The 24,456-nt window shown below is 41.0% G+C and overlaps 1 protein-coding gene across 7 annotated transcripts in view; it reads left to right on the forward strand.

Moving 5' to 3' along the window:
- CEP112 (centrosomal protein 112) overlaps window positions 1–24,456 on the forward strand; it is a 427,630-nt gene that overhangs the window by 315,226 nt on the left and 87,948 nt on the right. For 6 of the 7 annotated variants that reach the window (XR_006297953.1, XM_043585075.1, XM_043585076.1 and 3 more), the window contains 2 exons: window positions 14,672–14,734; window positions 21,464–21,613. The exons of the other annotated variant lie outside the window; for it this stretch is intronic. Coding sequence is in view for 5 of the 6 variants with exons in the window: in XM_043585075.1 (XP_043441010.1) it covers window positions 14,672–14,734; window positions 21,464–21,613 (213 nt within the window). In the remaining variant the exon portion in view is untranslated. The remainder of the gene's footprint in view (window positions 1–14,671; window positions 14,735–21,463; window positions 21,614–24,456) is intronic. 7 annotated transcript variants of the gene reach the window in all.

The raw sequence follows: 24,456 nt of genomic DNA on the forward strand, positions 1-24,456 counted from the left end.
GCATCCATACTTCTCTCAAACACCTCGGAGGTTTTATATTCTTCCTGCCTTTTGTCAGGGAGAGGCGTGAACGCACAGGAAACTGGGTGTAGCAGTCGCTGGCCTGCTTACACACGCACACACCACACAGCCCATTTCTGCTTCTGGCTCCAGTATACCTGCCGGTGTGGCTAAGAACTCAAGGTCATACAGCCCCTTGCCTCCATCCATCTGGCCTGTGAGCACAGGCCCCCCCGCAATGAGAGCGGCCCCATCTCTGTGGGGTTTCTGCGCCTTCCCCGTCCGTCAGGCTTGGCCCAGAGAATGGGGCAAGAAACAAGGCCTTTGCTCAGGAACAGACTCACAGATAATCGTTTTCCCCTTCACTTCAGATTATGCCTCATTACTCCAGGTTGGAGAATCATTTCTAGTCTAGAGTCGGGAAGCAGGCAGGGTAAAACCCACTGTGACTGATACACTTCTAGGCCCGAGCCCCACTGGCCCAGGTTAGAGAGTCAAAAGCCAAAAACTGCCTCCTTTGGTTTCTCTATACCTCTGTTGTGTCATCCTTTCTGTGAGGTAGTAAGGGCAGCAGGCCAAGCTGGGAAAGGTTGAGAAATGGAAGAAAACACCAGGTTTAGGACTTGAGAAATATCCTGGTACCTGCAAGTATAGTCTACATAAAAATCACTAAGATGTCAACGTCGTTACTCTGGATGATAGATGGTAGGCAATTTCATATGTATGCCGTATAAATATATTTTTTATCTGTTATAACTTATTTAAAATATATTGCTAAATGTTAATATATTAAAGTATATCATGTGTTATTATACATAAATATATTTTTAAAATATACTAATATATTAAAATATATTATTTAAAATATATTTATATTTTCTATATATAATTTTTGTACATTTACATATATTTTTTGAGAGAGAGAGGGTACAAGTGAGTGAAGGCAGAGAGAGAGAGACAAAGAGGGAAAGAGAGAGAGAAGCAGTACTCACCCAAAGTGGGGGTTTTTTACCTGAAGTGGGGCTTGGGGCGCGTGCTCACCCAATGTGGGAGTCAAAATCATGAACCATGAGGTCATGACCTGAGCCAAAGTCATATGCTTAATGACCGAGCCACCCAGGTGCTCTGCATTTACATAAATTCTATGTAATTTTTATATATTTATACATAGAATACATATATTCTATGTAAATTTTATATAATTACATAGAATTTACATATTCTATACTGAGTATACATTTACTTTTTATTTATTTAAAAAAATTTTTTTCTTATGTTTATTTATTTTTGAGAGAGAGAGAGACAGAGTGTGAGCAGGGGAGGGGCGGAGAGAGAGGGAGACACAGGATCCGAAGCAGGCCCCAGGCTGTGCCCAACGCGGGGCTTGAACCCACGAACTGTGAAATCGTGACCTGAGCCAAAGTCAGACACTTAACTGACTGAGCCACCCAGGCGCCCCTATATTTACTTTTTAAAAACAGCTTTATTGAGGTATAATTTTCATACCGTAGAATTCTTCTGCTTAGAGTGCTGTGGAATGATTTTTAAAATAAATTTATGGAACTGTATAACCACCACCACACTCTGTATTTACTTTTATAATAAAAAGAAATGTTTATTAAAATGGCCTCTTTTACCAGCCACGAGAAGGTCATCGCTGAGCTGAATGGAAGGGGTGGGGTCAAACTCAGGTAAAGAATGGACAGTCACCGAGCTGCTCAGTAAATATTTCTTGAAGTAACGAGAGAGTGAAAGTGGGGACAGAGGGTAGAGATCGCCTTTCCCGCAAATGTGCCTGTGACGGAAGAAAAGCAAGCCTGACGCCTCCAATATGCCACAGTCCTGCAGGATTTTGTACCTGTTACTCCTTCCATTTGGGATTCTCTTCTCTTTCTTTTCCAACTCGTTGATTCCTGTTCATTCCAAGCTGATAACCTCGAGCAAGTTTCGTCACCTGTCTCTCAGTTTCACTGTCTGTAAATGAGGATAATAATCGTTGTCTACCTCACAGACTTTGGGGAGTGTTAGATCTGTTAATATATGTAAAGCACCGAAGCAATACATGTCAGTAGAGTAAGAGCAAAGTAAATATTAGTTGTTTTGTTGTTGCTGTCATCGTCATCGTCATCATCTCATTCATCCCCATCAGTCATCGCCCTCAGCATCAGCAACACCATCAACATCATTATCCTTTAATATTCATGTCCTTACAAAAGGCTTGTCCAGTGTAGGTATCTCATAGTTTTTCCCTAATAGCATTCTGTGCATAGCTCTCCCATGACATTTATGCCATATTTTATTTATTCACTTATTTGTCTCCTCCCTGGCTGCGTTAAATCATTTACCTCTGTAAACATAGAGAGCCCGACACAGGGGAGGTACTCAAAGTAAATGTTTATAAAAGCATCACAGGGATCTATCAGGATTTCAGAGGGCTGTGAGTGTGTGTGTGTGTGTGTGTGTGTGTGTGTGTGTGTGTGTATGTTTAATACTTAGAGGGATATACAACTCTTTGAGTTTTCCACTCTTGCCTTACTTTTGTTAATTTGTATTATTTAAGAGACTTCTGTATTTTACCTAAATCATCAAAACTTTTGGCAATATGTTATTCATAAAACTTCCTTATTGCCCTCTTAATGTCTGTAGGATCAGATAGCGATGTCCACTTTCTCTCATTCCCGACATTAGTTAATTTATATTTTCTCTCCATTGTTTCTGATCAGTCTACCTAGAGGTCTATCCATTTTATTGATCTCAAAGAACCAGATTTTGGTTTCACTGATTTTCTCTATTGTTTTTGTTTTCTATTTCATTATTTCTACTCTTACATTTATTATTTTCTTTCTTTTGCTTATTTTGCCTTTAATTTGCTATTCTTGTATAAGTTTCTTCAGGGGAAGCTTCTATCACTTATTTTAGATTTTCCTTCTTTGCTAATAAAATAACTCAAGGATAAAAATTTCCCCAAAGCACTGATTTAGCTGCATTCCACAAACACTATGCTTCCATTTTTTATTAATTTTTAAATATTTTCTAATTCACCTTGTAAATTCTTGTTTGACCCATAGAAATTAGGTGTATTTTTTTTGAAATTAGGTGTATTTCTAATTTTCTGAATATTTTGGGAATATCAGTTATATATGGATTTCTAATTTAATTTCATTGTGGTCAGAGAATATACTGTGTGTGATTTTAATCCTTTTATATATATATGTATATATGTATATATATAAAAGGATTAAAACATACATATATTTTTTTCTTTTTTTTTAATTTAGAGACAGAGAGAACATATGTGTGCAGAGGGGCAGAGGGAGAGAGAGAGGGTCTTAAGTAGGCTCCACAGTCAGCCTAGAGCCAGACATGGGGCTTAATTCCATGCCCCAGGATCGTGACCTGAGCTGAAATCGAGTCGGACACTGAATCACCCAGGCACCCCTGATTTTAATCCTTTTAAAATTTATTGAAAGTTGTTGTATGGCCCAGAATGTGGTGTCTGATTAATGGTCAAGTTGGTTGACAACGTTTTTCAGATCATCTATATCCTCACTAATTTTCTATCTACTTTTTTTTTTTATCAATTCCTGAGAGAAGAGGGTTGAAATCTCCTCATTTATAATTTTTTGATTTGCCTATTTCTCCTTTCAGTGCTGTCAGTCTTTGCCTCGTGTATTTCAAAGCTCTTGAAATTAGGTACATAACATTAAGATTGCTCTATCATTTTTATGAATTAAATTTTTATCACTATGAAATATTCTTTTGTTTCTGCTAAATTTCTTTGTTCTCAAATCTACTTGGATATTAGCATAGCCACCCCACTTTTCTTCTGATTACTGTTTGCATGGTACGTCTTTCTTCATCCTTTTAGTTTCAGTGTGTTTAAATATACAAAGTTTATTTTGAAAATACTACATAGTTACACCTCCTTCCAGATCCAGTATGACAGGCTGTGTCATTTAGATGAAATGTTTCACTATTTGTGTTTCATGTAATTATAGGTACGGTTGGGTTTTCTTTTACCATTTTGCTGCTTGTTTTCAATTTGTCCCATCTCTTTTTCCCTTTTCCTCTTATCATACCTTTTATTGATTCACTGAGCACTTAACTAATACTCCATTTTATTTCTACTATTGGCTTAGTAGATACACCTTTTTCTTTATTTTTCTTTTTTGCAACACGGCTCTTTCCTATGCTCTGCCTTCAAGTACTCTTATACCAGTGGACCATAAAGTGTAAGTGCCTTAATAACACTGAAGCTCTATTTCCCTATTCCAAACCTGTTTCTACATACATTATGAACCCCAATGTAGTTGTATTATCTCTTCTTTTAAAAGTACATTTTCTTTCAAAGAAATTTTCAAAAGGAGAAAAAAGATAATTTACATTTACACACTTATCCTCTGTGTCCAGTGCTCTTTATTCCTTGAGTTGATCCAGGTTTCCACATTTGCATTTGGTATTGTTTTCCATCTACCTGAATGGCTTCCTTTAACCTTTCCCGTAGCACATGTCTGCTGGTGACAGATTTTTGTTTGAAGATGTCTGTAGTTCACCTCGGTTTTGAAGGATATTTCTATTAAATATACAATTCTAGTTCTTTTTTTAATGTTTATTTATTTTTGAGAGAGAGAGAGAGACAGCACAAGCAGGGGAGGGGCAGAGAGAGAGGGAGACACAGAATCCGACGCAGGCTCCAGGCTCTGAGCTGTCAGCACAGAGCCTGACGTGGGGCTCGAGTTCACGGACCGTGAGATCATGACCTGAGCCGCAGTCGGCCGCTTAACCGACAGAGCCACCCAGGCAGGCGCCCCTAAATATGCAATTCTAGATTGACAGGTTTTTTTTTCTTTCAGTGCTTTAAAGACTCACTATGTTATCTTCTGACATCATTCAGATGAGAAATCCTCATCCTCAGTCATTCTTATCTTTTTAATGCATCTGCTTTCTCTGGCTGCTTTTAAGATGTTATCTGTAGTTATGTTCTTGCAATTTGATTATGATGTATCAGATTGTGGTTTTCTTTGTTTATCTCTTTTGTTCATTGGTCTTCTTCCACTGGTGGGTTTACAGTTTTCTTTGTATTGCAAAATTTGTAGCTATTGGGTCGTCAAATATTTTCCCAAACCTTTCTCCTTCTAATCTGCAATTACACATACGTTAGATGATGTGATATAATCTCATCCATTACTGTGATTATTCGTTAAATTCCGTCTTTTGTCTTTGTGGCAGTCATTTGGATACTTAAAATGCTTTTTCTTCATCTTCATTGATTTTTTTCTTCTATTGTGCCATATCGATTGTTAATCCCATCCAGTGAAATTTTCCTTTCAGATAATGTATTTCTTTGCCCTAGTCTGTATAGTTCTTTTTGCATATCTTCTATTTCTCTCCTTATTACGTTCATGTTTTTGTTTAAATATTTAGGTATGTCTTAATAGCTATTTTAAAGTCTTTGTCTACTGATTCCAGCATCTCTGTCATTTTTGAGTCTCACTCTATTGACTAATTTTTCTCTTGCTTCTTCACATGCCATCTTTCATTGCATGGTGGACATTATAAAATTTATGTCGTTGAATGCTAGATTTTCTTGACTTCTTTTAAAAAACATTGGACTTTATTTAGGGAAGCAGTTACTTGTCAATGACCAGTTTGATCCATCTGAGGCATATTTTTAAGTTTTGTTAGAACAGACGTAAAGTTGACTTTACTCCAAGGCTAATTTGATCCCATGACTTAAGTGTGACCTTCCTGGGTGTTCTGTGAGAACCATTCATTCTGGCTTGTCAGAACTCAAACATCTCTCAGCTTTGTGTGCAAATTGTTGATCTTAAATCCCACCAGTCAGTTTTTACTTGGCCTTACAGATCCTAACCCTACACATGCATGGCCACGTATCAGCAACAGACGCAGAGGGAGCCCATGCCAGTGTATGGAGCTCTTTCTGTGCATCCCTCCCTTCTGTTTAGCGCTGTTCCCCCCAAATTCCAACTGCCTCAGCTTTCCCAAACTCTAATCCTTGTCTCCTCAATGCACAATCCTGCTGTGCTGTACTTTGCTTCCCTTCCCTATGTTCAGGCCCAGATGTGCCTCCAGGAAGAAAGCAGGGGTGATTGTAGGGTGCACCTCCCCTGTTTCCCTTTTCTTCACAGGGTCACAACCCTCTGCTTCCTGTTTCTCAGCATCCTAAAACAGTGTTTCCTATATTTTGTGTGTTTTCCAGCTTTCTAGCCGTTTACTATGGCAGATGAGGTATGGTCCTAGTTACTCCATCATGGCCCAGGCCGAAATGATGAATTTTATTTATGCGTCACAAATTTGTCAATTTATTTTAATGTTTATTTATTTTTGACAGGGTGGGGGGAGAGAGAGACAGAGCATGAGCAGGGGAGGTGCAGAGAGAGAGGGAGACACAGAATCCGAAGCAGACTCCAGGCTCCGAGCTGTCAGCGCAGAGCCTGACGCGGGGCTCGAACTCACGGCCCGTGAGATCGTGACCTGAGCCGAAGTCGGATGCTCAACCAACTGAGCCACCTAGGCACCCCAGTTCTGCAAATATTTTAAATTAAATATATAAATGTGTTCTATGAATTCTCTAAATATTTTCATTTTTAGGGAAATGCATAGTTATATATTAACATCTGGCACCAAATGGCCAAAACTGCATTTATTCACAGTGTTTGAAGAAGCTTCAAATAGATATCTTCAAAGCTTCTGAGTAGAAAATAGTGCATAATAATCTGAGCTTTATGCTATGTTTCAAGAATTTGGGAAGCATCCTTTTTTTTTTAATCATAAAAGCAAATATTTAATTCAGAAACTATTGCTGGTATGTTTTAAGGAAATTTATCTTTATAACATCTGTGTTTGCCTTAAGTATAAGTATTCTGGAGAAGTTTCCTAATTTTCCTCTAAATTACCTTCCCGGAAAAATGAATGCCTGAACTTTCACTAATAATAAGAAATGGAAAATAAAGGAATGAAGGACTTTTGTGTTTTGTTTTGTTTTTTCAGGGACTTTTTTTTTTTTAATTTATTGTCAAGTTAGCTAACATACAGTGTAGTCTTGGCTTCAGGAGTAGATTCTCGTGATTCATTGCTTACGTACAACACCCAGGGCTCATCCCAACAGGTGCCCTCCTCAATGCCCATCACTCGTTTTCCCCATCCCTTCAACACCCCACCTCCATCAATCCTCAGTTCTCTGTATTTAAGAGTCTCTATGGTTTGCCTTCCTCTCCGTTTGTAACTTACTTTTCCTTCCTTTCTCCTATGGTCTTCTGTTAAGTTTCTCAAATTCCACATATAAGTGAAAACACCTGATATCTGTCTTTCTCTGACTGACTTAGCTCACTTAGCATAATACCCTCCAGTTCATCCATATTGTTGCAAATGACAAGATTTCATCCTTTTTTAATCACTGAGTAGTGCTCCATTGTATATACCACATCTTCTTTGTTCACTCATCAGCTGAAGGACATTTGGATTCTTTCCATACTTTGGCTATTGTTGATAGCACTGCTATAAACATTGGGGTACATGTGCCTCTATGGATCAGCACTCCTGTATCCTCTGGATAAATTCCTAGCACTGCTATTGCTGGGTCATAGGGTAATTCTTTTTAATTTTTTGAGAAACCCCACACTGTTTTTTAGAGTGGCTGCATCAGTTTACATTCCCACCAACAGTGCAAGAGGGTTACCCTTTCTCCACATCCTTGCCAACATTTGCTGTTGCCTGAGATGTTGCCTGACTGGTGTGAGGTGGTATCTCAGTGTGGTTTTGATTTGTATTTCCCTGATGATGAGCAATGTTGAGCATCTTTTTATTTGTCTGTTTGCTATCTGGGTGTTTATCTTTGGAAAAGTGTCTGTTCATGTCTGCTGCCCATTTCTTCACTGACTTATGGCAAGTTCTTTATAGATTTTTGATACTTACTAACCCTTTATCTGATATGTCATTTGCAAATATCTTCTCCCATTCCGTTGGTTGCCTTTTAGTTTTGTTGATGGTTTCCGTTGCTGTGCAGAAGCTTTTTATCTTGATGAGGTCCCAGTAGTTCATTTTCGCTTGTATTTCCCTTGCCTTCGGAGACATGTCAAGTCAGAAGTTGCTGAGGCCAAGGTGAAAGAAGTCGCTGCCTGGTTTCTCCTGTAGCATTTTGATGGTTTCCTGTCTCACATTTAGGCCTTTCATCCGTTTTGAATTTATTTTTGTGTATGGTGTAAGAAAGTGGTCCAGGTTCATTCTTGTGCATGTTGCTGTCCAGTTCTCCCATCACCATTTGCTAAAGAGACTTGTCTTTTTTTCCGTTGGATACTCTTTCCTGCTTTGTCAAAGATTAGTTGGCCATATATTTGTGGGTCCATTTCTGAGTTCTCTATTCTATTCCATTGGTCTGTGTGTCTGTTTTTGTGCCAATATCATATTGTCTTAATGATTACACCTTTGTAATACAGGCTAAAGTCCCGGATTGTGACGCCTCCAGGTTTGGTTTTCTTTTTCAACATTACTCTGGCTATTCAGGGTGTTTTGTGGTTTCATACAAATTTTAGGATTGTTTGCTCTAGCTCTGTGAAGAATGCTGGTGTTGTTTTGATAGATTTTGCCTTGAGTATGTAGATTGCTTTGGGTAGTATCAACATTTTAACAATTTCTTCCAATCCATGAGTGTGGAATGTTTTTCCATTTCTTTGTGTCTTCTTCAATTTCTTTCATAGACTTTCTATGGTTTTCATTGTACAGATCTTTTACTTCTTTGGTTAGGTTTATTCTTAGGTATTTTATGGTTCTTGGTGCAGTTGTAAATGGGATTGACTCCTTGATCTCTCTTTCTGTTGCTGCATTATTGGTGTATAGAAATGCAACTGATTTCTGTACATTGATTTTATATCCTGCTACTTTACTGAATTTACTGAATGTATCTGTTCTAGCAGTTTTTTGATGGAGTCCTTCAGGTTTTCCATGTAAAATACCATGTCATCTGTGAAAAGTGAAAGTTTGACTTCTAATGAAGGACTTTTTGAATGAAGGCATAATGCAAAGTACCCTACAAGAAAAGAGTACCATATTAAGATGACTAACAACCATTGATACCTTTCTGAAAATTGGTTTGTTTCTTCCCACTAGAGTTCCAAGCCCAAGATTTTGATAGGAATTGCACAGAGAAAGAGGACCGACATATTGGGCTTTTTACCGAGGAAGACTGACCTGAGAGAGAGGCTGTCGAAAAGCAGAGGCAAACCAAGTACTCAGTGGAGGGTGGAGGGCATGACCAGCCATAATGGAGCAGTTAGAAAGAGCCAGAGATTAAAACAACAGCAACCACCAAACAAAACAACTTCGCTCACTTCCGAATTATGATTTTCCTCTCATCTGTTACTCTACATCTGTTCAGGCTATGCCACAGATGTTTGAAAATTGTATTTCTATATAGTAATGATAGCTATAAAAATAAGACTTGGATTAAAATAACTGTAACTCGGTTTTTTTGTATGGAAATGTACGGTCACTACCGTCCTGAGAATAAAATTATTCAAAACATGTTTTAGGGACAGCTTGCATGAGAAATTAGCTGTATATTTCCAGCCATGCTAAACCAGAACTTTTTAGATTTTTTTTTTTTGAGGAGCTCAGGAATTCACGCAGTTGTGACTGAGTTTCAAATACATAGTCAAAACCGTGAAGGTTGAGAGATTAATTGTGTTTCTTCAATTACTCTCATTATTCCCCAAAGTATCAGTTCTGTTGTATTTAGCTATCGGCACGCTCTAGAGGTGTTATTATGTTATCAGCTGACCTCACTTTAAGTTCAGCATTAGTGACTTCAAATGGGCCCTGATGCTTCCTGGAGCCCTGAGACTCACGCTGCGTTCCTCGGTCCCTTCCCACTTTCCTAGACGACTGTCCGTACCCTTCCCTCACACCTTGAATCTCCCAGTAGTCTTTTCTGCCATCACGTTCTTGGCTGTGGGTCTTCCTTCCTACTTCCTGGGTGAGGCGGAAGCAAACGGAACTTGCCCCCCTGCTGCTGGGGGCGGTGATTTACCTGTAACTCCTGGCGAGGGCCCTCTCCTCTCCCCGATCCCATCCCCTCTCCTTTCTCAAGGACACGTCTCCTCTGAATCTCTGGCAGAACCTAGTTTTCCCTTTCTCCTGCCAGATCTTTCCCATCAGCCGACACACATGCTGGTAGTTCTCTCCTGGTGCAAAAAACCAAACCACATAAGGCAGACCTTTCCTTACCCACTTCCCCTGCAGCCTCCAGCCCATTCCTCTCCTTCCCCTGGTGACCGAAGTCTGAAAAAATTGTCTGTCTCTGCTCCACTTCCTCTCCTTCTCGTGAGCTTCCTCGAGTCGCACGCTCATCCCCGCCAGCACAGCGCGCGGGCTTGCGTTCAGATCGCCAGTCCCCCACGTGCTTCAGCCACATGCTTATTTTTCAGTCCTCCCCTCACGTGACGCCTCTGGAGCACCTGACACGTCCTTGAAGCACTTTGCTCACTTGGCTTCAGGATCCCCTGTTATCCTCGTTTTGTATCTCTCTGGCCATTCCTTCGGTTTGCTCTCCTGCTTATCTCCAGCCTCCTGACACTGGCAGGCTCCGGGCTCAGTATACCTAGACTTCTCCTTTTCATATCCACTCAGTGCCTTGAGATCTCATCCAGGAGCATAGTTCCGTATGCCGCTCCCGTACTGGTGGTGGATGTATACTTCTAACCTAGACCTTCCCTCTGAACTCCTGACTTCAATATCCAAATATTCACTTCGACGCCAGATGGCCGATAAGCATCCCCATGCTTAATGTGTCCGAAACCGATCTCTTCATCTTCCCCCCGAAACCTGTTCCACCCATAATTTTTCTGACGTGAGGTAACGACAGCCCCGCTCTTGTAGTTGCTTGGGAGAAAAATCTCGAAGCCATTCTTGGTTCATCCCCTTTTCATCGTATGGCATATCCAGTTGGCTCTACTTCCAACTCTTTCAAAGAATCTGACCACTTCTCCCCACATCCTCTGTTACCGGCCCGGATTATTTGCGACAGCCTCTCAACTGGCTTCTCTGCTGGCTTCTTGCCCCAAACAGGAGCCGGGCCGAGTTCAGTCATGTCACTCCCGTAACTGAAACCTCTTCAGTGACTCTCCATTTCACTCACAGTAAAAGCCACATTCTGTACCATTGCCTACAACACCAAGAAGGTTCTGGCTTCTCCTTCTCTCTCAAACCTTATCCCAGGGAGACGTTGCTCACCAACCCAACCGCACTGGCCGCTTCACCGCGCCCACAACTGCAACGTGCCACACATCCCTCTGCCTCCAGGCCGTGGTAACCGGCCCTCCCTCTGCCTGAGCTCTTTCGGTGCTCTTTATCTCCTACAGGGCTGTGCTCCTCCGTCGTATCCCTCCCGTGAGGCTTTCCCTAACTCCCACATTTTGTAAATTTTTTGCATTATGTTTATTTATTTTGAGAGGGAGAGCGCGCATGAGCAGGGGAGGCGTAGAGAGCAAGGTGGGGTTAGAGGATCCGAAGCAGGCTCCAGGCTTTGCAGCACAGAGCCCAGTGCGGGGCTCAATTGAACTCATGAACCGTGAGATCATGACCTGAGCTGAAACCAAGAGTCGGATGCTCAACCAGCGGAGCCACCCAGGTGCCCTCCACCTCGCACACTGTTAGACTGTAAACTACTCCCACCTTCCATCACCTCTCATCTCTTCCCTGTTTCATTGTCCCCATGGCCCTTTTACCACCTAAATTATCGTCACCCCTGTAAGCTGTTTCGTTGACTCACTAGCATAGCATTTCTGTAAAGGTCGGGAGGGATGTTTGCCTGTTTTCTTCACTGCTCTAGCCCCAGTGGCCTGGAATGGATGAATGCATTCGATGGCAAAGGAACTGACACGAGTCTGCGGGCTTCTGACACAGGCTGTCTTGCACAAACCAGCATCTCTGATTCCAGCTTCTTTAGGGAAAATAACCTAATCTTCACGACGCTGTGATTTTTATATTTTCTAGTGAGTAAGTATCTGTAGGGCACCTGCCACACCACCTGCCACGTGGGAAGAGCTCTTTGTTAAATGAGCAAAAAATACTTTATCAAGCATTTTGTGATTAAAAACAACACCAGTGGAATGTGAGCCAAGACAGATAAGCCTCACGAGGTTCAGAGCGGCCTTAATTCTCTAATGGAGAGTGAGTGTAATTTATTAATTACAGAGGTAGAATAGAGTTTGGTGGCTTTAAGAGAAAAAAGAGTAATAGTAAAAACCCACCACTACCCACTGTACTGAGTGGGACTATAGATGCAGAGAGATTTATGGAATAAACTCTGAAGAATTGCTTTTGACCTTAAGTCCATAAAACACACGTCTGTTGTCTTAACGCGGGTTCTGTAACCAAACGCCATACGCTGGGAGGCTTATCCAGAACAGAAATTCATCCCTGATAGTTCTGGAAGCTGGAAGCCTGCGATCCGGGTGCCTGCCAGCGTATCGGGTTCTGGTGAGAGCCTCCTTCCGGGTCGCAGACCCCATCTTGTTACGTCCTCACGGGGCAGGAGAAAGCGAGCTCTCTGGCTTCTTATTAGGGCACTAATCCCATCCACGAGGGGATTCCACCAAAGGCCTCACCTCCAAATACCATCACATTGGGATTAGGGTTTCAGCATATGTGTTTATTCCGTGTCTGCCTCTGCCCCCGCTCCTGGTTTGCTCTCTGGGGAGATGGAATTAGAGAGAGGACACAGGCACGGCTGGGGGCAACGAGAAATTGGGTTTGTGCAAGAGTCCATATCCGGAACCCGTAGGCAGCCCTCTGCAAACATCGGTAGCCAGATCTCTGCCGCCGGGAAGGACACTGGAGGATGCAGGTCTGGGCAAAATGGTTCAAGACGAAGGTCCAGTCAGAGACGGGCATGGGAGAGCCCAGGCCCTCCCGACACACCCTGACGTGGAGTCCATGCATCCCTGGCCTGTTTTAGAGGCTTCGCTTTATTACTGTTTATTCTTTATGTTTATTTTTGAGAGCGAGAAAGAGCATGAGTGGGGAGGGGCAGAGAGAGAGAGAGGGAGACACAGAATCCGAAGCAGGCTCCCGGCTCCGAGCCGTCAGCACAGAGCCCAACCGGGGGGGGGGGGGGGGGGGGGGGGGGGGGGGGGGGGGGGGGGCGGGGGGGGATCGAACTCAGGAACCTCTAGATCATGACCTGAGCCAAAGTCGGACGCTCAACCGACTGAGTCATGCAGGCGCCCCTGGAGGCCTCACTTTAAATAAGAAAGATCACCTGATTGTTGAGGAGAGTTTCTAAAGGGAGAAACAGAGACAGAACTGGTTGGCAAAGCAAATAAATTAAAGGAACTCGGAAAAAAACACAGACGCTCTAGAGAGCGGAAAAATGTGTTGTGTATGTACAGACATAGAAATATGAATGGCGTGTGTGTGAATCTGCTAACCTAGGCACAGAGAGGTATGCTGTGTGCTCTACTGTGTGGGTTTAAAGTGGCTCCATCACTTCCTGGCTGTGTGATGCTGGGCAAGCTGCTTAACCTCTCTGTACCTCCATTACCTCATCTGGAAAAGGGCACTGACGTTGCTACTCAGAGAACAAAAACAATCCTCTTGGAAATTGTGAGTAGTATGGCAGATTTTTTTTTTTTAGTTCAATAGAAACTTAAAGCGAAAAGTTGAAAGCTCTCCGTGAAAGATCAAAAAGACAAAGAAATGGAAAATAGAAATAACGAGAAGGAAGAGACGATAAACCTGAGCAGTCAGAGCTGTGGAGACAGACGAGAGAGAGGGGGACCTGGGTACAGAGAGCGGAAATTCTGAGAGCCATGACCCAAGCTCCTCTAGAAGCAAAGGACACAGCTACTTTGCACTTGCACGATAAGAGGCAGGCCTGGCACAGGTGTGTGGCTGAGCCGTTGCCCAGCGCCCAGGATGCAGGGAGGCTTCCGGAGGGCAGGAAAGCGGGTCGCCTGCGGAGGATGGGGACTGGGTGGCAAAAGAGATAGTTGGGTTCTGAGGAAAAGGGACTTACTCTGGGAAGGCGACCCTGCTTCCGGGACGTGGACATTGTTTGACTTAGATACATTTGTCACTTTGAAAAAGTCGTTCTGGTGTGTGAGGCAGAGTGGGGGCTCCCGTCTTTTGCTCGGTGAGTCTCAGAATCTCCTATCTGCCTCTGTCCAGGAGCATCTCGTTCTTTCATCTTCCAACAATGAGAAAGAGGATTAAATTTACCTCTTCCTGTTTCTCCTCCTCCTCTCCCCTCCCTTGTTTCCCTTCCCTTCTCCCTTTGATTCTTCCCCCTTTCCATACTTCACCCTCTGAGCCTTCACACCCTTGCTAGGTCTATTTCTGTCTCTTCTTCTCCCTTTCTCTTTCTCTCCACAGAAGTCTGTGTTTGTCTAATAATTGGCAGGAGATATTTTTTTTCTTTTTTTTTTTTTTTTTTTTTTGCTTTTGCTTTTTGCTTTTTAAGTGATGAATAGTTGGCGTTAGATCAAAGACAAGCCCTGTGGTTTTCTGGCTGCCCCAGAAGGGCGGTGCAGCTGGCAGCCATCCCAGCTGCCTGGTGATAGGCATGTGGAAGAGATACCAAACTCACAGGTCACTGTGTGTGTGTGTGTGTGTGTGTGTGTGTGTGTGTGTGTGTTCGTGTCCGTGTGTCTTTCAGGCCAACAGCAGGCTGAAGCAGATTGAGAAGGAATACACCCAGAAGCTCGCCAAATCTTCACAGGTAAGAACGTTGCAAGCAAAAAACAAAAAAACAAACGAACAAAACTGAAACAAACAAAAAAGAAACCTACACGTAAAAGCATCTGTACCTTAGAGTTAAGCTTCATCCCCTTCAGTGTTTTTACAGGTTAGTATCCTATTGTTGATGGGAATATGGATCAATAACACATGCCCTTTGTATTTGGGTCTTATTAAAAGATTCTTGAAGTTAGGCGTATCAAACCATTTGAACTAACACATCCACACACACACGCAGTCAGATGTTGTAAAACCAGCCTGTGCACTTGAACAAGCCCAGGCTGCAGCATATTTCACAAGGGCGGGAAATACACACCTACATTTGTGATGTAAGCACTTTGATACCCTCTGTACCTTTTTTGCAATATTCCATTTAGTTGCGCCTCCAGTCTGCTTACCAACAAAATTCAAGATGATGAATGCTCTGGGTTAAATTAGCTGCCTGACGGCTGACTCCTTTGGGGGAAAAGAATTAGAAATCCCTACATTCCTATCTTGTTTCATGTTGTTGCTATTGCACTTTTAGGAGAAGGCCAGTAATTGAATGCTTGTCTCAACTCGACCTGTGATGCTTAAAATCATTTTTCTGCATCGGTTGTTACAATAATATCCTATAGTATCATTTAGGGAGTCCCAAGCATTCCTTAGTTTTATGAGTAATCGTAGAATAAAAAACACTGATTTTCACTGCATAGATGGATACGGTAAGCCATTCACTTTTGTGGGCATCGTATCTGATGATTTTTAAAATCAGACTTTCATAGCATTTTGGCATCCACACAGTGATGTGTGGCCATGAACTGAAATTTATGTACCATTTTATAAGTTACCACACCATGGTAGTAATAGCAACACAAGGACCAAAACACGGTAATAAAATCAAGAATTTTACGGGGCACTAACCATGTTGACTCAGTGTTCGTTCACGGTGACTCAGTGTTCGTTCACTGTAACTCTGGCGTTAGGAACCATGATTGGCTCCATTTTCCAAGTTGAGGAGACTGAGACCCAGAGAGGTGAGGTCACAGGAGTTAGCGAGTGACCAAACCAGGACCCCGCCTGCATCTGACTTGGGAACAGAAGCTCGCAGCCTGACGTCATCAGCCTGGCCCAGTCCCTCCCATTTTTAAATATGGCAGAACTCGGGGCGCCTGGGTGGAGCAGTCGGTTAAGGGTCCGACTTCAGCCAGGTCACGATCTTGCGGTCCGTGAGTTCTAGCCCCGCGTCGGGCTCTGGGCTGATGGCTCAGAGCCTGGAGCCTGCTTCCGATTCTGTGTCTCCCTCTCTCTCTGCCCCTCCCCCGTTCATGCTCTGTCTCTCTCTGTCCCAAAAATAAATAAAAAACGTTGAAAAAAAAATTAAAAAAAAAAAAATGGCAGAACTCTGGTGATACCTATCATGAAATTTCTTAGATTATACAATTATTTCTAAAAGGTGCATATGTCATATAATATACATCCCATTCAGAAAGCAGAATGTCTTTGTCTAAGTGAAGATTTATATGTGTTTATTTAAAAGATGATGATTATGTCTTGATTGCCATTATCCCAGCCCTTTCTTGAAGAAGGAACTTGAGGAAATATCCTTTTTTAACCACTGAGAAAGATTCTTTTTTTTCTGTCAGTGTTTATTTTTGAGAGGGAAAGTGTGGGAGCAGGGGAGGGGCAGAGAGAGAGGGAGACTGAGGATCTGAAGTGGGGTATGTGCTGACAGCAGAGAACCCCACGCAGGGCTTGAACTCACAAACTGAGATCATCACATGAGCTGATGTCGATGCTTAACTGACTGAGCCACCCAGGCGCCCCTCTGAAAGAGAGTCATACAGTCAGAAGAAATATTACGACTGCAAAAGTTCAAGTTTGGACTAAGACATGAAAAATCCTGCTAATCACGTCCTGCTAATTTTGCTTTATGTCAAATGGGGGAGGCAGACCGAAAGTGAGATGTAAGATAGCTCCTAAAAATGCTTAAATAATGGGAGTATAAACAGGACTATTTATCTAAAGGAATGTATGAAGAAGCCTGATTAGTTCATATTAAAACAAATTAAACGTAAGTTAGCGTGGAAGAAAGCCTAAGCTCTGGAGTCTATCAGACCCGAATTTGAATACCAGCCCTGCTACTTAGAGGACCTTGAGCGAGTTACCTGCACTCTCTGGAATTCAGTTTCCTCACTTGTAAAATGAGGGAGTAGTACTTACCTCATAGGACAGTTTTAAGTATTAAGTAACATAATGCAAGTACAGAGTGCTTAGTACACAGCAAAGCACTGAATAACTGTTAGCTCATATGGCAGCAGTATTAAGGTCGGAATAGAGAAAAGAAAGGAGGAAGCAAAGAATAAAAAGGATAGGGAAGGCACAAGACACTATTTTTAATTTACTTTCGGTGTTCAAGAATTGGTAAAATCTCCCTGCAAAATTTGGAGAGGGAGCGAGTTGCTAAATATTTTCCCAAGTAAAGATATAAAGGAGGGGGAGGGGGAGGGGGAGGGGGAGGAGGAGGAGCATAAAAACCCAACTAGTAAAGCTATCCTGTCCTGTAGCCATTATTTCATACATCAGAGAACAGAGCAACACCAAAAAAGAAAAGAAATCTTTGTGGGAGTGTAATAACAATAAAAGACAGCCCATCCTCCTCAAAAAAGGTAGGATGACAACCTTACATTGATAACATTTTGTTGGCCCACCTCTAAATATACGTAAATATTTATATGTCTATAAATATATGTGTATGTTTGTATCTGTGTACTGGCATTTGAGAAACATCGGTCTATAATCCAGTCAGTTTAAGGAAACAGATTATTTGAAAATCAACATTGCAAACAGAACCACAGATTGACTTTTTCTGTTTTCCAGTGAGGGTTTGCTGGCATCTCTAACTCATATCTAAGATGAGGAGAATTCCAGAAGCAAAGTTTGCTTAACCGTTCATCAGGTTTTAAAAAACTCCATCTCTGGAAAAAAAAATTTTTTTTTTAAGTGATATGATGAATGCATTTGTAATGAATGCATTGGTACCCAGGAGACCATCAGGTCACATTTGGAAAGTATTTTAAATATTTTCCTCCCGTACAGGACGTTACTTAATCTTTAAGATTTTATTGAGTTTTTAGGATCTAATGGACCACGAACGCTAAACCCTTGGCATACCCAGGAGTGTGCCCCTTCTGGGATTCTCAGCGTTCGCCATGATGGCAATGTTTGCATCATCTCTGGGTACACTCACAAATGGAATTTCCATCAGAATCACATATTTGTTCTTTTTGTCTTACTATTACACATTAACCTTGCCTTTTCAATGTTAGCACAGTGGTCCCCACTCACCTGACTCACCTGGTGGCCATTTTTCAGAGAGAGAGAGAGAGAGAGAGATCGCCATTTTGCAAGAATGGAGGTAGTTTGGGACAAGTCTAGAGCTGGAATACCAGTGGAACTTGCCCATTGCCGAGGGCCCGGCTCCCCCTAGGGCCCTCGCTCACTCGCACGGACCCAATGCAGATTAGGCCTCGGCATATTCCACGGGTCCCACGTGCCCCCAGCCTTCATGTGGTTCTCCAGAAAAGCAACCAGAATGCAAAAGGTGCCGGGGTGCCATTCTTTTATGAGGATCTTCAGTGTTCACCAAATCTTCCCAAGTAGGCCCCGTCTGTTGTATTTTAAAGAAGACTTTTGTAAAAATCTCAAAGTATACTACAGTCTGAAAAACATCAGAGTGAGTTAAAGATGAAATGTTAACCTCTATTCAGAATCCTATTTTTAAGACCACTAGCCTTTTTGCCAAGTGTTAACTGCTTAGCAATAATTAACTATTATAGCTTTCATGAGTTAGGTTGCTTGTGGCCTCAGCCTGAAATAGATCTCATTTTGCTTCCCAAAATATTAATTTTTAATATCGCATGGAAGTGTGCAAATCCACATCTTTCTCTGAAGCTAATACAGGGTAAACATTCAGTTGAGTGGCAACATTTGTGTTTTATGGTGTTTAATTATGATTCAGTCAAAACTGGTGGGGTTTATGATTGCATAGATTAGTTCTGATTTTTCTCAGCAACTTTTTACGTTCTTGTCCTATGAAAGGCTAGATTATCTCGATATAATTTACCAGGTAATTATTATTTTTTATTTACTATGATTATAGTTCTACTCCTTAAATATTAAGTGCTGGTTATGTGCACTGAGCTAAGGTGAACATAGTCTATTGTCTTTTACTGTATATCTACAACCAAGTGAGTTTTGTTCTTTACCTAAAGCATATTAATCTAGTTAGTATTATTTCTCAATCTTAAATCTCCATTCCGGTTTTAAAAAATGTCCACATTTTAACCACCTCTCCATATCTGTCTCATCTATTAGTCTGTCAACTGATTTATCTACTCATCTGCCTAACGTGTTTCACCTGAAGTGTTTTCACATTCTCCCTAGATCATCTTCATAAGTTTTTAAAATAACTTTCCCAAGATAATCTCATTACTTCCCCCAAGGAGTCTCATTATTCCCCCAAAGAATGCAGGGTTTCCTTTTCCACACAAAAGCAAGCACACTCTTCTCAGAGCATCCTGGACTTTGCTGATAGTTCCTTCCAAAACCTGCGCTTACTTCTTTTTGATGTACTCTTGTCATTAAGCTTCTGAAAACGAGAGACCCTGGTTTCATGCCCTTGTGGTCACTTGAAGAATTCTCAAATATTTTTTATCTTTAGTCTCGGTCAACTAAAAGCTAATCTAATCTTACTGTTTTTTAAAGAAAAAAAATTACTTTGCACTTTAGAAACATTATTAGATGATCACGGTAGCAGATATACGAATCTATGCATGTGACACAACTGCGTAGCACCAAACACACACTCTTGCACGCACATAGCACGCACACACACACGTACGCACACGTACACCGAACACACACAGCGAACACGTGACAGAGTTGGGCTTACCACTGCTACAGAGTTGTAGTTTACTCAACTTGAATCGCTCCAATAGTCATTGAAATAGTGAGTTATTTTTACTATTTGGCTCCATGCTCGTATAAAATATCAATCTTAGGTTTCATGTTGGGCCAAGGAAATTTGGCTCTTTCTTATCTCTGGCTCCTCTCGCTCTGTGACTGCGAGTGAGTTGATTATTCTGTGCCTCAGTTTTTGACATTCACTATAAGAATTTAACCTTCCCTGTTTGATGGAAGTGCTAGGAGAATTAATTGAATTGATGCCAGAATGGGAACAACATTTAATCAAAATTCAGAAAACAGATGAAAAACATCTTTATTCTCAGTAAATGAATTCCCACACTCATAGCAAAAGGTTCAATTTGTATTTAAAAATATTAATGTACTGCTGTTACGTATTTTACCATGTATCTCCCAGTGGTCTTTTCATTTGATTATTGACAAATTCTAAATGTTAAACTTTGTTACAGTGAGCTTGCTCACTTCTAAAAGCATAAGATACTCCCTGTTTTACTGTAAATATGCTATTATTTATGTCCATAGTAACAAGTGATATTTCTATAGGACTTGGCTTCTGGGAGCCTCCAGACAGTTTCTGTTTATTGCCTTGTAATGCTGTACTCGAGTTTTGTTGTCAAATATTAGGTGGAAAAACTGAATCTCAAGCAAGGTGATTAACTTGTCCAGTGTATCTCACCAACCAGCCCTGCGCCCATAGAACCAACAGTCTTCTTTTCTAACCTGGGACTAAAGTATTTTTTTGTTTGGTTTGGTTTGGTTTGGTTTTAATTAGAAGAAGGAACAACTATTTCCTGCTTTTAAAAAGTCATCGCTATTGAATTTGGAAGGAAATGGATACATCCAAACCCAAGGAAGAGTGATATTCTCAGTCAGCTCATTGAAAAAGGTCCCTCATCAGATGATTACTTGGGAGAACTTGGAGGGGACCCATTCATGGAGAGAACCAGTTATCCAATGTGGAGAATAAACTTTCTGAATAAACTTTCATGGATATCTATCAGTTAGGGAAAAGGCAACTCATTTGGAACTAGGTCATGTAAGATTCTCTTCCCTACCAAAATCTTGCTTAAGAGAAAAACAAAGGCTACTTAGAACAACCAATTAGTATGGCAGTCGATCTGTGTGGCTCAAGTCCCGCCTGTCTTTTTGGTTGGATGTCATCTTCAGCAATGTGAAATTTTGACCTCTTTCTGTGCCTCTCTTTCTCCACTTGTAAAAGATGGGTGATAACAATGTTTGTAAATGACATAGGAGTTTAAGGCACTTAGCACAATGCACAAACCTTAGTGAGTACTCAAAAATTGTTGTGTGGAACTGGGTAACTCTAAAGAACGAGGTCTGTTCATTATTTTCTTTGGTTATTACAGTTCCAAGTGTTAGGAAAGGCAAAATAGCTTTTGTTTTTTCATTTTAATAAGTGTGTTTCTCAGTGAAATAAAATCTGACGCTTTTCATATTTTTGAGATCACAGATGTTCTTTCTTCTGATGAGTAAATATTGTGGAATGTTATAGTGGAAATGTCTTCCAAATATAATTGGTTCAGCAGTTGTTCACCATTCACAGTTTTATTATAGTCTCTTATTGTGTGGAATTTCATGCATTATAGTGTGCGATATGTTAATTGAAAATATTTAGTTTGTGGATTAGAGTTTTGCCAAATCCGCCCTTTTGTTGAGCATAAATACATATAAAATAGATGCCTCTCACTGAAGAATTTGAAGTTCTCACATGCTGTTTTCATTTTAGATCATAGCAGAACTTCAGACAACCATTTCCTCTCTGAAAGAGGAGAACAGCCGGCTGCAGCTTGCTGCAGAAAGACGGCTCCAGGACGTTACACAGAAGTTTGAAGATGAGAAGAAGCAGCTGATTAGAGATAATGACCGAGCAATCAAGGTAATCTGAAGACTTCAGTAACCAGTGGTACTAGCTGCTTTAATGTAATTAAAAGGAGGGCTGAAATCCCAGCAGTGGGCAGATGAATGCAGGTATCTGGCTTGTTCACACAGCCTACAGTAATTCCATTCGCTGGACTCTACCTTTGATGTATCCAGTGACTCAGGCTGACTTCCCTCTAAGAGATCACATGCCAGCATAAAAAGTCATTTTTTGGCAGGCCCAGTCCATTCACATTGAACAAATATTTGAAAAATACCCTGTCCTTTCTCTTGAGAACCACTTTGGAACTGTCTCTTGATATTAGGAAGACTGTTTTAGCCCAGTACTGCTGGCTAATAAATTCAGAAGTCAGCTTCCAATTTACATTCTGTTCTTTGCCCACATCCTTTCATTATGCATTCACATAATGAGAAATAACCTGTTTGAGGTTTGGAATGCCAACCATTTGATGTGCTTTGACATAGTACAGGGTAGATGCGTTGCTGCTGAGAACCTAGGCCGTTTCCAAATGGCTTCAGAGAATCACGCCTTTAATAGCAACAGAAAATTCCCTGGACCCTGATTCTTTAGGTGATAGGCAGTTAGATCTCAAAGTAGTTTTTTTCTTGGCTTCATAGCAGCGAATATTATTGTAAGTGTCTACATCATGCTGTGTTTAATCTGTGAGGATAAGCATCTGGAAACCTTTATAAATAAGATTTAAAAGAGAACAAAAATTTTTTTTCTAAGAATTTCCAGCAAAAGATTATTTTTCAGTGATTTTACTTTGTTATAACAATGCTTAAAGCATGTCGAGTAATCATACAAAGCAAGGAAAAATAAAAGAAACATTTGGGTTTTATCACTGCCCTTTTCTGCCTAACCCCTCCGTCTTTCTTTTCTATAGCCTATTGTGGGCAATCTGAGTAATTTACGGAAACGTTAGTGTTAATGTAAGTTGCTTTTTAAAATACACTCTTATTTAAGCCTGGACAACACTGAATGGAATAAAAACCCTTCAGATATGGACAAAATCTTGGTGGCTATTCCTTCCAGCCTCCTCACTTTAGAGGTGAGGACTTACTTTATTTTGTTCTTAATGAGATTTTCCCTATATATTGCCATCAGTGAGCTTTTTTCCCCCTACATGTGAAACATGACAAAAGAAGAGGTTCCTTTTTTTATATTCTGGTAGTTGAAAAAAATATTTGTGAAGCTCTTCTCATTTGTAAATGCACAGTAGGTACTCACTGATCTGTGTAACTGTTTCATTTTCGAGTTGAATACTTTGTTTAAACTCTTTTAGTTGTATAAAAATTTCATTTTTTTTAAGTTTACTTACTTATTTTGGAGGGAGAGGGAGCAAATGTGCACACATGGGCGGGCAAGAGGCAGAGAGAGAGGGAGAGACAGAGAATCCCAAGCAGGCGCCATGCTGTCAGCCCAGAGCCCAATGCGGGGCTTGACCTCAGGAACCGTGAGATCATGACCTAAGCCAAAATCAAGAGCCAGAGGCTTAGCGGCACCTGGGTGGCACAGTCGGTTAAGCGTCCGACTTTGGCTCAGGTCATGATCTCACGGTTCGTGGGTTTGAGCCGCACGTCGGGCTCTGTGCTGACAGCTTGGAGCCTGGAGCCTGCTTCGGATTCTGTGTCTCCCTCTCTCTCTGCCCCTCCCCTGCTCACACTCTGTCTCTCTCTCTGTCTCTCTCTCTGTCTCTCTCTCTGTCTCTCTCTCTCTCTCTCTCCTTCAAAAATAAATAAACATTTAAAAAAAAAAAAAGTCAGACACTTGAGCCACCCAGACTTCCCTACAAATTTCATTTTAAGTGCATTTCTTTTCCAAATACCATGTGGTAGCTAAGTTCCAAATTTTAAATAAATAGTTGAATCCCAATATACACAGAAAGGGAAAACATAGATTCACAGCACAGTTTCTAGTATGTTTCTTAAGATTAAAAAAATATCTTGAAAGCAACATCACTAGCACAACTGCCTAGTTTTAAGTGTTTTTGCAGTTTTAATCCATTTACCTGTCAAAATGGAAAAACACTGTGATCCTAATTTCCAAAAAAGCGTCCGTTCCTAAAGACTGAAATTAAAAGATGGTGGTATATAAGTACATACATAATATCATGTTAAAATATAGATTATGTGATATTTATGACCTCCAAACACAGGTACCTGAAAACAACTAAAGTTATAATGTAGGTAAGCTACAGTTCACTTTTGATTGACTCAATTAGATTATGTGTAAAGTGAATGACATTTGTGGGTTTGTTTGGTTTTTTTTTTTTTTCTAACCTACTTAAGATAAATAATTCATTAGCACTCCTCGCCTTGCTTTTTTTTTCCAGACTATGTCACAAAACATAAAAGGAATAATAGCTAATACTTACTTAACATGTGCTATGTATCAGGCTGTCTGCCAGACATTTTTATTCATCACCAATTCCATTATCTCATTTAAGCCTTATAGTAATCTTTATAAGGAAGGCATTTCTATCACCCCCATCTTAAAAGTGTGAAAACTGAGGCTCTGAGGTTACGTAACCAGCCCAAGGTCATTATGTGCCTAATATTTTGTGATATTAAATATTAGTGTTGAAACAATAGAATCAAAGAGTGCTGGATAAGGAGTGTGCTTGCTAATTATGAAATGTACTTCATCCCACTTTCTGGGTTGGGGATGAGCTGAGCTCCCAAGCTGGCGGTCAGGGAAGAGGACAGAGAGTAAATCTGATTCTTACCCTGCCAGAGCTTACAATAAATAATGTCTCCGTGGATCAACAAACCTTCTTTTAAAGTAATTCTTTGGGGAGAAGTTAGGGTATAAAGTAGTCTACTAAAATCCACTTATAA

Source organism: Prionailurus bengalensis, chromosome E1 (assembly GCF_016509475.1).
Source record: "Prionailurus bengalensis isolate Pbe53 chromosome E1, Fcat_Pben_1.1_paternal_pri, whole genome shotgun sequence".
Taxonomy (NCBI): Eukaryota; Metazoa; Chordata; class Mammalia; order Carnivora; family Felidae; genus Prionailurus; species Prionailurus bengalensis.